The 14,406-nt window shown below is 44.2% G+C and overlaps 2 protein-coding genes across 7 annotated transcripts in view; one reads left to right on the forward strand and one right to left on the reverse strand.

Annotated features, from left to right (window-relative positions):
• Window positions 1-14,406, forward strand: part of exo1 (exonuclease 1) — a 136,390-nt gene that overhangs the window by 80,443 nt on the left and 41,541 nt on the right. The gene's annotated exons all lie outside the window — the stretch shown is intronic.
• The window catches only part of birc6 (baculoviral IAP repeat containing 6), a 69,691-nt gene that overhangs the window by 27,912 nt on the left and 27,373 nt on the right, over window positions 1-14,406 (reverse strand). For all 6 annotated transcript variants that reach the window (XM_058057916.2, XM_078799207.1, XM_078799209.1 and 3 more), the window contains exons 39-59: window positions 14,239-14,392; window positions 14,038-14,154; window positions 13,514-13,674; window positions 13,296-13,422; window positions 13,104-13,214; window positions 11,955-12,213; window positions 11,313-11,884; window positions 10,728-10,903; window positions 10,555-10,651; window positions 9,384-9,578; window positions 8,074-8,274; window positions 7,728-8,007; window positions 7,397-7,653; window positions 6,550-6,658; window positions 6,192-6,419; window positions 4,488-5,337; window positions 3,931-4,074; window positions 2,593-2,722; window positions 1,525-1,656; window positions 1,281-1,439; window positions 1,032-1,205 (exon numbers count right to left, since the gene is read on the reverse strand). In XM_058057916.2, the coding sequence (XP_057913899.2) occupies window positions 1,032-1,205; window positions 1,281-1,439; window positions 1,525-1,656; window positions 2,593-2,722; window positions 3,931-4,074; window positions 4,488-5,337; window positions 6,192-6,419; window positions 6,550-6,658; window positions 7,397-7,653; window positions 7,728-8,007; window positions 8,074-8,274; window positions 9,384-9,578; window positions 10,555-10,651; window positions 10,728-10,903; window positions 11,313-11,884; window positions 11,955-12,213; window positions 13,104-13,214; window positions 13,296-13,422; window positions 13,514-13,674; window positions 14,038-14,154; window positions 14,239-14,392 (4,633 nt within the window). The remainder of the gene's footprint in view (window positions 1-1,031; window positions 1,206-1,280; window positions 1,440-1,524; window positions 1,657-2,592; window positions 2,723-3,930; window positions 4,075-4,487; window positions 5,338-6,191; window positions 6,420-6,549; window positions 6,659-7,396; window positions 7,654-7,727; window positions 8,008-8,073; window positions 8,275-9,383; window positions 9,579-10,554; window positions 10,652-10,727; window positions 10,904-11,312; window positions 11,885-11,954; window positions 12,214-13,103; window positions 13,215-13,295; window positions 13,423-13,513; window positions 13,675-14,037; window positions 14,155-14,238; window positions 14,393-14,406) is intronic.

Below are 14,406 nucleotides of genomic sequence, written 5' to 3' on the forward strand. Positions count from 1 at the left end.
AGTCGCTGCAGCGTATAAGTCGCACAAGGCCAAAAATGCATAATTAGGTAGAAAAAAACATACATAAGTCGCACTGGAGTATAAGTCGAATTTTTTGCGCGTTTATGAAGAGTCTTGAACCAGTCATGATGTGCTATATATATCACTATATTGACACTTACTATGGTACCCATTATGGCATTGGATGCTCATATCACCCAGTACTTTGGTACGGGACAAAAAAATAAAATAAAAGTTTTGTATCTTTTTTTAAATATTTTTTTAATTTTAAAAATATTTTAATTAAAAAAATTATAATAATTTTAGAATTTATGATAAAAAAAAATTTTACTTAAATTATATTATGGAAAGCAGGAAGTGAACAAATGTAAGAGTTAGTGATTGTAAAAGTACCAGGTGGAGGGGTAGGATTTAATAAGCTTTGCTTCTTCCTACTCCTTTTGGACATGTGGAACTGGGAACTGATTATGGGATGCACTCAATTGGAATCTGATGCATGTTCAAATGAAATTAAACCATTACCATTTTTTGCGGGTAATTAATTTTCCAAACTACTTGACCAAAACAGACATTCCGCCATCTTGGAAGGCAAGTTGTAACAATAATAAAAGAATAGAGAACAGGCTGAATAGGTGTAAGATATGCTAACACAATGCTTATTCAGCTACACTAAAATAAACATGAACACAAAAGGTGTCCAGTGTTTATGGAACATAAACACTTTTTTCATTTATAAGTGGCAGGAACAGCCAATCTATGAAAAAATGTGCGCCTAATATATAGTCTGGAAAATACGCTATGCATATTTAAACAATAGAAATGAGGCATTTTGAAGCCTAAAAATGGATAAATGAGGTAAAATACAAATAAGGCATTCAGAGGACGCATTCAAAGACGAGGTGCTGCTATGTAGTACGGCAGCGGTTCCCAAAGTGGGGTAAGTCAATTGCCATATTAGAAATTCACTTATCACAGTCAGGTCTAGTACTGATTAACTGCAATAAGCGAGGGATTGAACACTTTGCCGTCACCTTTTTCAGTGCGTAGCCGTTTGAAGGAGTCAGTCTTGGAAAGGCCGGGGTCGGAAATGACCTTGGAGCCCAGTCTCACAGTGAGGTTGATGGACTGGTATCCCTGCGGCATCTTGCGCTCGTACAGTAGAGTCAGCAGCTGCGCCAGAGTCATCTCAGGTGGGAGGGGTTGACCTGCGGAGGGGAACGCAGCAAGCCGTTTAAGAAGCGATAACGCAGCTCGTTATCGTAAGCGTGACGGTGCACTACCTGGAAGTAGCTTGTGGTAAAAGTGGAAGACAGGCACACTGATGGTTTTGGCAGACGGGTCGACAGATGACGTCGTCAACTTGTCACTCATCACCCGACCCCTTCTTGACGGGGGTCTGGGAGGAGTTGATAGAGCTCGCTTGGACTGGGACTTCAAACCTGAGGGAATAAGATTACAAGAGCAATGTGAAAAGACATTTGAGGAATAACGGGGGGCGGGGGGAGTGAAACTGTCATGGAGTACCAGAGGCTACGACCACACTGTAGTTGTCCTGGAAGCCACTGTCTGCCTTCATCTTCTCCTTCTCCTCATGGTTCTTCTTCTCCTTGTCCTCCTTCTGCTCGCTGATCAGCTTGGCTGTAATACTGGGTGTGTCTGAATCGTCAAAGACAAACGTGAACGTTACTTAAAGGGAACCACCATGCTCCTTTTTGGGGCCTTGGTATTGACTTTGGACTCATGTAGAGCGGCTACACATGATGACCAGCACACAAAGCTTTATTGTTCTTCCAGAATCTGCACCTATTCGATTTCGTGGTTGCCGGAGAAAGAGTCTGTTTTAATTTATTCCACCCACTCCACTGTGGTACAGGAGTTCATAATCCGATCTGGAAGTGGAGACTGGGCATTCCGGCGTTTCTCAAAAAAACGATGTTGACAAATTAAAATAGATTTCTTTTGCTGCTAGGGAATCAGGAACTCTGGTAGGCGCGATTGCTAAAATCTAAACAAGAGGACCAGAGCTTGGGGAAAAGGCAGAGAGCTTTGCTGGCTTACAGCCATGCCCATATAAGGAAGTCCGTCCATTTGTGACATCACAAAGTGTGACTAAACGGTAGCTCATCCTTTGGCAGGAGCCTATCACAAGTTGTTAGTGAACTCACGAGCTTGTCAAACCATTGGGAATCGCAGGAGGTCATTCGTGTTATCTTAAATTTTTTTTTAACGCTAAACTCATCACACAGCAACTTAACACACAAAGGTAGCTAGGAAACATACAAGTACAAATATGAGTTTGAAACCAAAAAAAGGTAGCTATTTTAACGTTTTCATCCAAGCAAAGAATTTCGTGTGTGCCTGCCAGGGCACTGCAGTGATGTCAGCCTCCCTCTGAGCTCTGGGCTCCTCTGGCTCCAACTGGTGGACAGAGGCAGCATTGCGGCCATCCATCCTATGGCGCTCAGTCATCTCTGAGCTGAATTACATGAATTTCATGTACCAAACCCAAACCCCCTGTGACCACTGAGTGGCGCAGCGAAGGAACAGGACGCGTGGATCTCGTCAAGGTACCCAAGGCCAAAAGAAACATACCAGAGACGCGGTCCAGGACTTCAGCCAGCGTGGTGGAGATGGGTAAATGCAGCGTACGGTATTTGTGGCCGGCTCCGTACATGGGATGTTGAATCATGTGGCTGGTAGCATTGATGCGTCCTTTGTATAACTGAAACAAGAGCATATGGTTATTAATATCTGGGATATGATATGGTGATTGGATGATAGTGACCACAGATACATGGATTATGTTTTTGTTATGTTATGTCAGCATTGAAAAACACGGCGGTATCTGTACATTTGGGTGTCTATTACCAGTGTTGGTAGGAAATAACATGATTAACATATATTTGTTTTCTGTCATAAAACACTGGGATCCCTGGGAAAAGGTTGCAGTACTTGCATGTAGCTACACCGCCCCCTTGTGGTCTCTAATGAATATAACTTGGATTATGTATGACTGGATATGCTCTCCTTAAATAATCTTTGTAAATGTTGTTAAATTCTATCCTTATTCCCATAATACTTGTTATTGCTGGAATTAGTATTATATTACTGTATATGTAATAAGTATATTCTATATAAAGATTTCAACTTTCTGCGACTAAAATGACATTATTTTTCCTCATATTACTAAGACTTTATTCTCGTTAGAATACAACCCTTTTGTCTTGAAATTCTGACTTTATTCATGAAAATCTACATATTTTTAAAATTTCTGCTACTGTACTTTTTTAATTTTACAAATATTTCAACTTTTTCTTATACATTTTGTTTAATTCTGACTTTTTTGCCACAATATTTGATCTCATTCTCATAGCACATTTTCCGTAACCTAATTTTCGCATAAAAAGAACTATATTTTTATCACGTTGCTTTCCTCATATAATTATTATAAATTAAAAATAATCAAAAATTCTTAACTTTTTTTTAACGTAATAAATTTTCATAATAATTTAATACATTTTTTAATAATAATTAAAAAAAACTATATTAGGAAAGCAGGAAGTGAACAAATGTAAGAGTTAGTGATTGTAAAAGTACCAAATGGAGGGGTAGGATTTAATAAGCTTTGCTTCTTCCTACTCCTTTTGGACATGTGGAACTGGGAACTGATTATGGGATGCACTCAACTGGAATCTGATGCATGTTCAAATGAAATTAAACCATTACCAAAGATTAAAACCTTCCAAAGTTCATAAGATATTGTTTTTAAATTATGTTTTGCGGCTCCGGTGAGCGAGGGGGTGAAATGGCTCTTTTGATAGTAAAGGTTGCCGACCCCGGTCCTGAGGTCAGCATATGCCAACAGCTTTGAAGCAAACAGGAAACATTTGACCAAATGCAGGCTTCCATCCACACGAGGAGGCAACGTACCGGGCAGGGAGACTGCAGGAAGACCGTCACCTTCTCATCCTCCAGCATGAGCTGCAGGAACAGCCTTCGTATGAAGCCGGAGATGTTTCCAGAGATGGGCACGTTGCCTCGCTGTGGCGCTGACTGAAAGAGCTCACACAGAACCTGAAGCCAAAAAAAAAAAACACAGAAATTCATATTTTGGGGAAAAATCATCAACACGTGGAGGAAACATGAGAGAATTTTATTTCTCATGATTTTAGTAAATTCAATTGAAGTAAAAAATACAACGACCCCTTTGGCGCTCATATTTTATGTTGACATAAGCGGGCCCTGCACGGTGTTCAAGTGGTTAGCACGTTTTCTCCGGGTACTCCGGTTTCCTCCCCCATTCCAAAAACATGCTAGGTTAATTAGCCACTCCAAATTGTCCATAGGTATGAATGTGAGTGTGAATGGTTGTTTGTCTATATGTGCCCTGGGATTGGCTGGCCACCAGTCCAGGGTGGACCCCGCCTCTTGAACAAATGAATGAATGACTAAGCGGGCCCTATAGTAACGGAATGAGCGTGACTCACCTGCGCCATGAGCCGCTGGTTGTTGGGGTGACAGGAGATGCACTGAAGAAAGAAGGCCACGGTGGCGTTCTCTAGAGCCGTTCTTTGCTGCGTGGTGAGCCCTCCAGACGGCCCAGAAGATGCCAGGGAAAAGCGGGAGCCCGAGGGCTGGGGCTGCGACGGGGCCGCCGGGGCCGCGGCGGAGGCGGACCCCAGCGGCTGACACCCCGAGTTGGCGCTGGCACTGGAGTGGCACAGCAGGAAGAGCAGCGCCGTCCACAAAGGGTTGACCTCCGGTCCCCCAAGCCAGTCCTTCATGGCGTGACTGTTGCCCACCTCTGTGAGGAAGTGCAGCACGGGAGCAGCTAGCTCGGCGGCGAGCGCCGTGCGGCCGTGAGCGGACGAGGCGCACGGCTGGTACTGGTGATTGCGCCTCTCGGCCAGAGCGGCGGGCAGCGGGAGGTCGGCGCCGGCGAGGAGGCCGACGCAGAACTGGGCGAGGCTGCGAACCAGCAAGGAAGGCAAACCCGAGTGCAGGAGCTGCTCGATGGCTCCCGGGGACTGGGAGGCCGCCGCCAAGGTGGTCAGCTGGGACTCGGACAAGTTCACCGGCGGTCTTGCGTGCTTGGAGTCATCTGTGAGTCCGCTGGCGGCGGTGGCGTTGTGCTGCTTTTTGCCGTCGTCGGTCATCGCCAGACGATGCTGCTGGGCCTGACAGTGACTGGCGCTGGGCGCCGTGACGATGCCCATCCAGGACATGAGAAGGGAGAAGTAGCGAGGATGGATGTGACACATGGAGCACAGGAGGCTATCCACTGCCTTCTTCAGCACAACGTTGCATGGCAGCGACATGGACCAGTTGTACAGCAGCCTAGCGCCAAACACAAACAGCAACATTGGCAATCAGCAATTTTTTCTCCGTTTTTTTTTTTTTTATTAATTGGACTGCAGGCCGTTGTAGCTTACAACTTTCCTGACACAGAGCAAATCTGTTTAGCATGTAAGGCCATTTAAAATAACAAAAAATAAAATAAAATAATATTTTAACTCTAAGCTACTAAACTGACATTTTCTTCATTGGAATACAATCTATGTTTAATATTTTGACTTTATTCATGTAAAATGACAGTAAATGTTTACATTTCTGCTGTTGAGTTTTATTTGTCCAACTATTTCAACTTTCTTTAGGTCATTATGATTTTTTTTTTTATCCCATATTTTTTCATGTTACTCAAAATGTCATCCGCAACCTCATTTTAGAAAGTGAGGAAAATTATTCATAGTTTTCTATGTTTCTCATTATATTACTTTGGAATAAATACAATAAAAAGAAATTTTCTTATTTCAATTTTTATGCAATTTTTCCCCCAACAATATTATTATATAATTTTTTTTTTTTTATTGTTCTTGTAAAATTCTGACTTTTTTGTTCGGTTCCTTTTTTTTTTTTAATATATATTTTGACTTTATTCTTGTAAAATTACTGCACATTTTATGCACAATTTCACAAAAGTAAAAAGTATGTGCAGCACTGTGGACACCCCTGATGCAGACAGCAATGGCAGGCTGTCATGACAATAAGATAAATACGCCTATTTAGCTTAACAGCATGAAATAGACCTGTTGCGATGTTGCACCATATAAAAATGAAATAAAATGACTTTTCGGGGCTTGTTATATTACTCCAGTAGCATCACAGTAAAATAAAAAAAAAACAATGCTGACTCGAATAGCTCTCTGTCCAGTAGAGTAGGAAGGTCGTAGTCGACGGGCAGCTCGTAGCTGTGCCACAAGATGGCTGCCACGCAGTGAAGATGGGACGGCGAGGGCATGAGGAGGCCGTACTCCCTCAACGACGCAGAAGAAGCGCGACCGGCGCCGGAGTAGCCCACTGGTATTTTCAGAGCTGCCACCCTTGAAGAGTCATGGACCCACTGGAGGAGAGCCTGGATTCTGGAGGCGGACATTTGACATCATTTGGACAACGTGACCGTATTAGCGTGGTCTCCTTCGTCATTTGTGACAAATTCTGATCAACACTGAAGGACGGCATCGGTCCAAACAAGCCACGTGCTTCACGTACCTGTCCTTGGTTCCGGAGTCCTGAGTGGTGCCCAGCTGGTACAGGATATCGATGGTGGAGTCTGACGAGAGGCCGTTGAGTCGGCCGAACAACAGGGGGCTGTTCAAATCTACAGAGAAACAAAACCATGTGACAAGATTCCTTGAGAGATCTCATACCCCGCCTCTCGCCCGATGACAGCTGGGATAGGCTCCAGCACCCCCGCGACCCTCGTGAGGATAAGCGGTAGAAAGTAGAAAATGAATGAATGATTACTACTACTACTATTACGAATAGTAGTAGTAGTATTAGCCTGATTTTGCCCTATTGTATACAATTTTTTGTAAAAATAAATAAATAAATGGAAAAAAAATCTATAAAAAATATCAAATTATTTAGGGGGGGCTTAAGAACATTTTAAAATAGGTCTAATGAAAAAAAAAACAAAAAACATGCTAGGTTAATTAGCGACTCCAAATTGTCCATAGGTACGAATGTGAGTGTGAATGGTTGTCTATATGTGCCCTGGGATTGGCTGGCCACCAGTCCAGGGTGTACCCCGCCTCTCGCCCCAAGACATCTGGGATAGGCTCCAGCAACCCCCGCGACCCTTGTGAGGCTAAGCGGTAGAAAATGAATGAATGATTATTACTACTACTAGCTCGTATTAGCCTGCTTTTGCCCTATTATATACAATTTGTCAGACATTTTTTTTTATTAAAAAAAAATATCAATGAAAAAAAATCAATAAAAAATATCAAATTATTTAGGGGGGGTTAAGAACATTTAAAAATAGGCCTAATGACGCCACTGGCCCTAGGTGCTAGGTTAATTAGCCACAGGTATGAAAGTGAGAGAAGGTCCTTACTTGCAGGGTCAGTGCCGGTGGCGGCACAGTTTCTCAGGAGAATGTCGATGAGTTTGAGACCAATGCGTGTGGACTGCAGGCCGATCTTCACCAACACGGATTCGATGTTTGGCGAGTGCATGCCGCAGTAAGGTGACATGAGCAGCGCGGCGCATGTCTGCAGCAGGTTAGCGGTCGGCGCGGCCGCGCTGGCCATCATGGTCTCCAAGTCCCCGACATGCGTCAGGCAATGGTGGAGGAGACGCAGCCATCCAATGCTGAAGAACGGGCCGGTAGAAAAAGATGACCGTGACCGTGATCAGCAGATAAAAAGGGATTCATTTTGTGGTACCTGGTTTTGGAGACCTGGTCCTCAGAGGGCAGGAAGGGGTTGTTGACCGTTGCTGAAGAAGTGTTGCCAAACGCCGTGAGACCCAAGAGTTTGATTTGAGACAGACCCAGGGTGCTGGCGTCACGAGGCCGGTGCAGCCTCAGACATACGGCCGATGCCACCTCAGCCTTGACCAGTTGGATCTTGATGTACGTGAGGCCGCTGGTGATGACTGGCGTGGAGAGCGGCAACATGTTGACTCCGTCGGCACTGATCTCGACAGACACAGACGACGGGCAGGCTGGTCGGGGAGAAGAAAACGTCACAGCCGGGTTTTCACATTTCAAGTGCACGAGCTCCTACTTACTAGCAAGAGAAGCAAGGTGTGGCTGAATGTGGAGCTCCTTCAGCAGCACGGCAGCCGGGAGGTGAATGGTGAGGTCACACCAAGCTTCCTCAGGAAGGAAGATGTAGGACCAGGCTGCAGAACGAGCACGGCGGTGAGGCGGGGTCGCTTGAAGGAGGACCTCTGCTGGTTGAGCGGTGGGGCTGCTGGATGTAATGGTACCTGAGAGAAGATGGATATGGTTTAAAACGGGGGTTGGGGGTAGATTCCAGACCAAGAGGTGGTGGAGGTGTGTTACACCCGCAAACGTAATAATAAACCACAAACGTAATACAAATCTGCAGCTTTGAATGTAATAATCCCGCAAACGTAATAAATTTTTATTACTTTTATTATTATTACTTCATTTTATTTTTTCAATTATTACATTTTGTTTGTGGGTGTAAATGTGTGATAATATTATTATATATTACTATTATTATTATTATTAGTTAATATTGTATGTGTGAGTTTGTGTGTATATGGGGAAGAAATAAAAGAAATAATAGTAGTAATAATAATTTTATAGTATAATTAATTTATAATTTATTTTTATTTATTTATAAATATAATAATAATTGCAATTATCACAATTATGGTATATTTTTTTAAATGTAAAATAAATTATAATTTAATATTTATATATTATTTAATATTTATGTATTCAAATGATACTCTTTGAATAATATTTTTTCCACAAAAAAATATAATTTAATAATCAAAGATTCATTTAATGTATTCAAATGATACTCTTTGAATAATATTTTTTCCACAAAAAAATAAAATAAATGATAATTTAATAATTCAAGATTCCTTTAATGTATTCAAATGATACTCTTAATAATCCTCAAAACCTGTCTCACTCTGTTGCAACGTCCCTTCCAGTGTGCAAGACAACCACAGCGTTAAAGGGAACCTATTATGCTAATTTGGGCCCCCTTTGGATTGAGTTGGGGACTCCTATAGAGCAGCTACACACACTAACACCATCAAAATCCCGAGATCTTCCAGAATCTGCACCCGTTCCAGTCGAATTTCCTCGCATTTCCAAAGCGATCTGTTTTAATTTACTTCACTCGAAGGCCGCCTCTGGGCATGCCCATATAAGGAAGTCCGGCTCAGTGTGTTGACACAGGGAGCCAGTGTTTAAAAAAAAAACTCTCTGAAACCGAGTGTTCCTTCATGGCTCACTTCCAAATGCACAAATCTCATTTACAGGTAGGTGACTGTAGGGGTGTTATTTCATGTCGAGAGGTTTCTAATAATGGTTCAGAGGGACCGCACTGACGCACCTAATGGGGCGAAGTTGTGCAGTCCTTCTGCATTGTCTGGCTCTGACGTCATCACTCGGGCTTTGAGGTTGCCGTCTGACGCCTTTCCGGGACCAGAGTCTAAGAACTTCATGATGGTGGACACCATGCTGCGTGCTGTGTTCACTATGGCTCTGGTGCTGGTCACCATGTTGTTACAAATCAGCTGCACGCCTCCTGATGAAGAGAGAAAGAAAGAAAGTTATATGTACGCGTGTGTCGGGAACCAGACTGGAGCAAGATGACTATGGTGGATCCCCGTCATAACGAAAAAGCAGGAGCAACGGAGACGCCCATAAAGATGTCAGCTTCAGACACTCAAATCAATCAATCATCACACCGTACTGTAGCTGCATCACACCGACAAACGCTTACGAGCAAAACAATACTACAATACTGCAAGGCATGCTGGGTAACGTCCTGTTCTTGCGGCTTGTATATACCGTATTTTCTGGACTATAAGTCCGGAGTATAAGTCGCACAAAGCCAAAAATGCATAATTAGGCAGAGAAAACATACATAAGTCGCACTGGAGCATATGTCGCATTTTTTGCGGGTTTATTTACCGTATTTTCTGGACTATAAGTCGCTCCGGAGTATAAGTCACACAAGGCCCAAAATGCATAATTAGGTAGAATAAAACATACATAAGTCACACTGGAGTATAAGTGGCATTTTTTGCGGGTAATTTATTTTCCAAACTACTTGACCAAAACAGACATTCCGCCATCTTGGAAGGCAAGTTGTAACAATAATAAAAGAATAGAGAACAGGCTGAATAGGTGTAAGATATGCTAACACAATGCTTATTCAGCTACACTAAAAATAAACATGAACACAAAAGGTGTCCAGTGTTTATGGAACGTAAACACTTTTTTCATTTATAAGTCGCTCTGGAGTATAAGTGGCAGGAACAGCCAACCTATGAAAATAAGTGCCACTTATAGTCCGGAAAATACGGAAGTAAGATTGTAAATATCAAGCGCGTCCTCAAACATTAGCACATATTTAGAATCATCACCAGTTTTTTTTTCCCACCAAAAAAAGGTTTAAATCCTGCGACTATGTGGGAATCCACTGTACATGGCACGTGTATATATAACCCACATGAATATCAAATGATATGAAGTCACGGAGCAGCGTGTCCACCTACCCATGTCATGGAAGGCTTTGAGAGCCTCACTGGTATCCAACACACGGAGAATGAACCACAAAAGAGGCTCAGACAGCTGACATGTGGAAAGAGAGCCCTTCAAAATGGACACAAAGAAATGAAAGATATAAGCACATGTACCCAGCCAGGGCCAAACGCTGTGTTGTGTTCACCTGTCGCCCCATGTATCCACAGGCCATGTACGTGAGGATGGGCTGCAACATGACCTGCACAGACGTGGCCCTCTTGCTGAGCGTGGTGAGGATGGTGAAGAGCCCGTCGCCCACTGAAATGGCGTCCAGGCCCCCGTGAAAGTTTTCATGTTTGGTGAGGTGGAGACCACTAGCTCCTAAAGAACAAAGTATTTTTATGATTTTATAGTATTTGGTGGCTGCACGGCGGTCGAGTGGTTAGCGCGCAGACCTCACAGCTAGGAGACCCGAGTTCAATCCCACCCTCGGCCATCTCTGTGTGCGGAGTTTCCTCCCACATTCCAAAAACATGCTAGGTTAATTAGCCACTCCAAATTGTCCATAGGTATGAATGTGAGTGTGAATGGTTGTTTGTCTATATGTGTCCTGGGATTGGCTGGCCACCAGTCCAGGGTGGACCCCGCCTCTCGCCCCAAGACAGCTGGGATAAGCGGTAGAAAATGAATGAATGAATGAATAGTATTTGGTCACATTACGGCCGAATCAAAGCTATTTTTGTAGTCCCAATCCCAAGTAAGAAAATGGTGCGAGTCCAGACGATCTTACCGATGATCATGGCCATGGCGCTGCTGTTGCACTGACCTAGCGCAGACAAGATCTGACTCATGATCTGCTGATTCGCCAGTACCAGATCGGCCACTCCGGCAGACGGTCCCTGGCTGGACGCCGACCCCCCAGCCACAGTCTCTTTGCTGCCACAGACTTTCTCTTCATCCGACACGCTGATGTCAACCGCGCCGCTGCCGGCCGCCGGTATCCGCCCGCTGAACTCCCTGTCCCCCGACAGAGGAAGCTGCACCAGCACGTTGACCAGCTTGAGGAGGTCGAACATGAGCTGGTCGCGTGTGGTTTCCCCGCAGACAGCTTTGGCATCTCCAGGACGAATGATGTTGGCGAAGAGGCCGCCAAAGCAGGCTCGAGCGCCCACAGAGCTGTCGGAGCCGCTGCGGGAGACGACTTTATCGGAGCAGGTGATGTAGTGGTGAACCAGGAAGGTGATGGACTCGATGACCGAGGAGATCGTGACCACAGACACCACTTCAAAGTTTTGCTCCAAAGTGAACTCCAACAGCTTCACTTGCGCATCCAGAGGGCCCTGACCCGACTGGAACGGACCTCTGAAATGTGGACGGGACACATGAGCCCCCCGAAAGCGACACAGAAGCAAAATGACCGCACCGAGCATACCTTTCAGTCGACAGGATGTGCAGGAGCTTGAGGAGGAACTCGCTGAACATTTGTGGGCAGGTGGAGGAAAGGTGCACCTGCAAGCGACTCAGAAACTCATGCATGGCTTGAGTGGCAGTGGGTCCCACTTGGGAGCTGTGCTGGTTGGTCCCGCTGGTGTTGCTGCCCGACAGGAAGCGCACCAGGACGTGAACCAGCGTCAGGTCCGACACCATCTGCTGTGCTGTGCTTTCTGGAGAGTTCATCCCATTGCTGGAGGCTAAAAGTTCACACAAACAAGAACTAGTTCCACATGTCCAAAAGGAGTAGGAAGAAGCAAAGCTTATTAAATCCTACCCCTCCATCTGGAACTTTTACAATCACTAACTCTTACATTTGTTCACTTCCTGCTTTCCTAATATAGTTTTTTTTTTTATTAATTAAAAAAATATTGAAAAATATATTATAAATTATTATAAAGAAATTATTGTTATAAATAAAAAAATTTAAATAAAATTATTTTTAAATATTTTTTTTCATTTTTAGTCACGTACCAAAGTACTGGGTGATATGAGCATCCAATGCCATAATGGGTACCATAGTAAGTGTCAATATAGTGATATATATAGCACATCATGACTGGTTCAAGACTCTTCATCCTTGGATTTAGCAAACATCAACTGCTTGTATTGTTTCTTGTACGGTTGTTACATGGATTATTGCACAATTTATGCTAATGGTAATGGTTTAATTTCATTAAAACATGCATCAGATTCCAATTGAGTGCATCCCATAATCAGTTCCCAGTTCCACATGTCCAAAAGGAGTAGGAAGAAGCAAAACTTACAAGGTTAAAGGAAACTATAGGGCTGTTATTTCCTGTCTACAGAGCTCTAATAATGTTTAAAATGTTTTTAGAAGGTCATAAGCAGGTTTTCTATGCCGTACATACAAAAATATTGCATGAATTAATATTGAATCCTACTTGGCGGGTCGGGTCTGGGACCAATTAACCATGCTAAACGAGAATAAACAAAATAAATCGGTTTCTCAATTGATTCCAATTTATGGCAAATTGGCAATAAATTTGCTTTGTGAATTAATGCTAACTTTTGAACACAATGTACTTACAGAAGACAACTATGCAGAAAAGCGTTGCGTAATACTGACCCTGCGAGGGCATGTTGGTCATGAGAGTCAGCGAATGCAGCACCAGGCACCATGTTCTCAGAGAGGTGTTTGGGTACCACGCCAGCACGGAGAGGAAACTGCTAATGGATGCTGGACACACCGACAAACGACCGCCAGATTAGCTTTCAAGCACGTTCACGGGCTCTCGCGATGACGGCGAGCACTTCTGACCTTGGTTCAGTGGAATGGTGGGTACTCGGCTGGAGTTGAACAGGAAGATGTCCGACCCGTTGTCTTCGCTGCCGCTGGAGCTGGTGTTGAGACTGAGCGTGATCCACAACTGCAGCAGGGACTCCAGCTGAGAGAAGACGTGTGGTTTGTTTGCACGACCGCATATCATCATCATCATCATCATCATCTTACCAGAGAAGGATTTGGACAGCGCTTACCTGAACGTGGTGGACTTGCAGCATGGAGAAGAGCTTATTGAAGCAAGCACTCAGCATGGGGATGGAAGAGGGTTGGACTATGAGGGTGCTGCCAGGAGGAGATCCACCTCCGTGGAGAGCCCTCAACAGAGAGTCGTCTGTGCCGTTGGTGGTCTGGCAGACTGGGGCGGGGGGGGCACACAGCAGTTATGTGATGATGCAACCCTCCACTCATGCATTATTTTTTTAAGATTTTTATTTTTTTAAGATTGTATTTTTATATATAATAAAAAAAAAATCTCTGACAAATTTTATATAATAGGGCAAAAGCAGGCTAATACTAATCATTCATTCATTCATTTTCTACCGCTTATCCTCATGAGGGTCACGGGGGTGCTGGAGCCTATCCCAGCTGTCAGTACCCGGATAAAGCCACGCATGCACGGGCAGAACATGCAAACTCCACAGAGATGGGAAGATTGCTACAGTAATGAATCCTTTTGATGTCAACGAACGGGACGTGTCCCGTGTCCGTCAACGGGTACCTGTGGAGGAGCTGGAGGTAAGAGCCTGTAGAATGGAGTCAGCTTGGAAAGTCGCCATCATTTTCAGCATCAATTCAGCCTGCTGCTCCAAGCCCACCTCCAGACGAGCATCCAGTGCTGGGGGGGGGGGGGGGGACAAACCAAATATTCCAGAATGGGAAAAGACTTGAACGTAGAAAACAAAAACTATCATCCGCTCACCTTGGGAAACTGAGACGGAAAGACTTTGCGGCCCGGGCTTCTCGACCGCGACGGGTGGTTTGGACACCGGAATACCGACCCCCCCAATGTATGGAGTGTAGCCGTATGTGCTATAATCAGAACCCCAGTAGTCATACCACGTGCTGCTTATTGGCTGTCAACAAACAC

Source organism: Doryrhamphus excisus, linkage group LG19, assembly GCF_037039965.1.
Source record: "Doryrhamphus excisus strain RoL-2023G ecotype Guam linkage group LG19, RoL_Dexc_Guam_v1.1, whole genome shotgun sequence".
NCBI lineage: Eukaryota > Metazoa > Chordata > Actinopteri > Syngnathiformes > Syngnathidae > Doryrhamphus > Doryrhamphus excisus.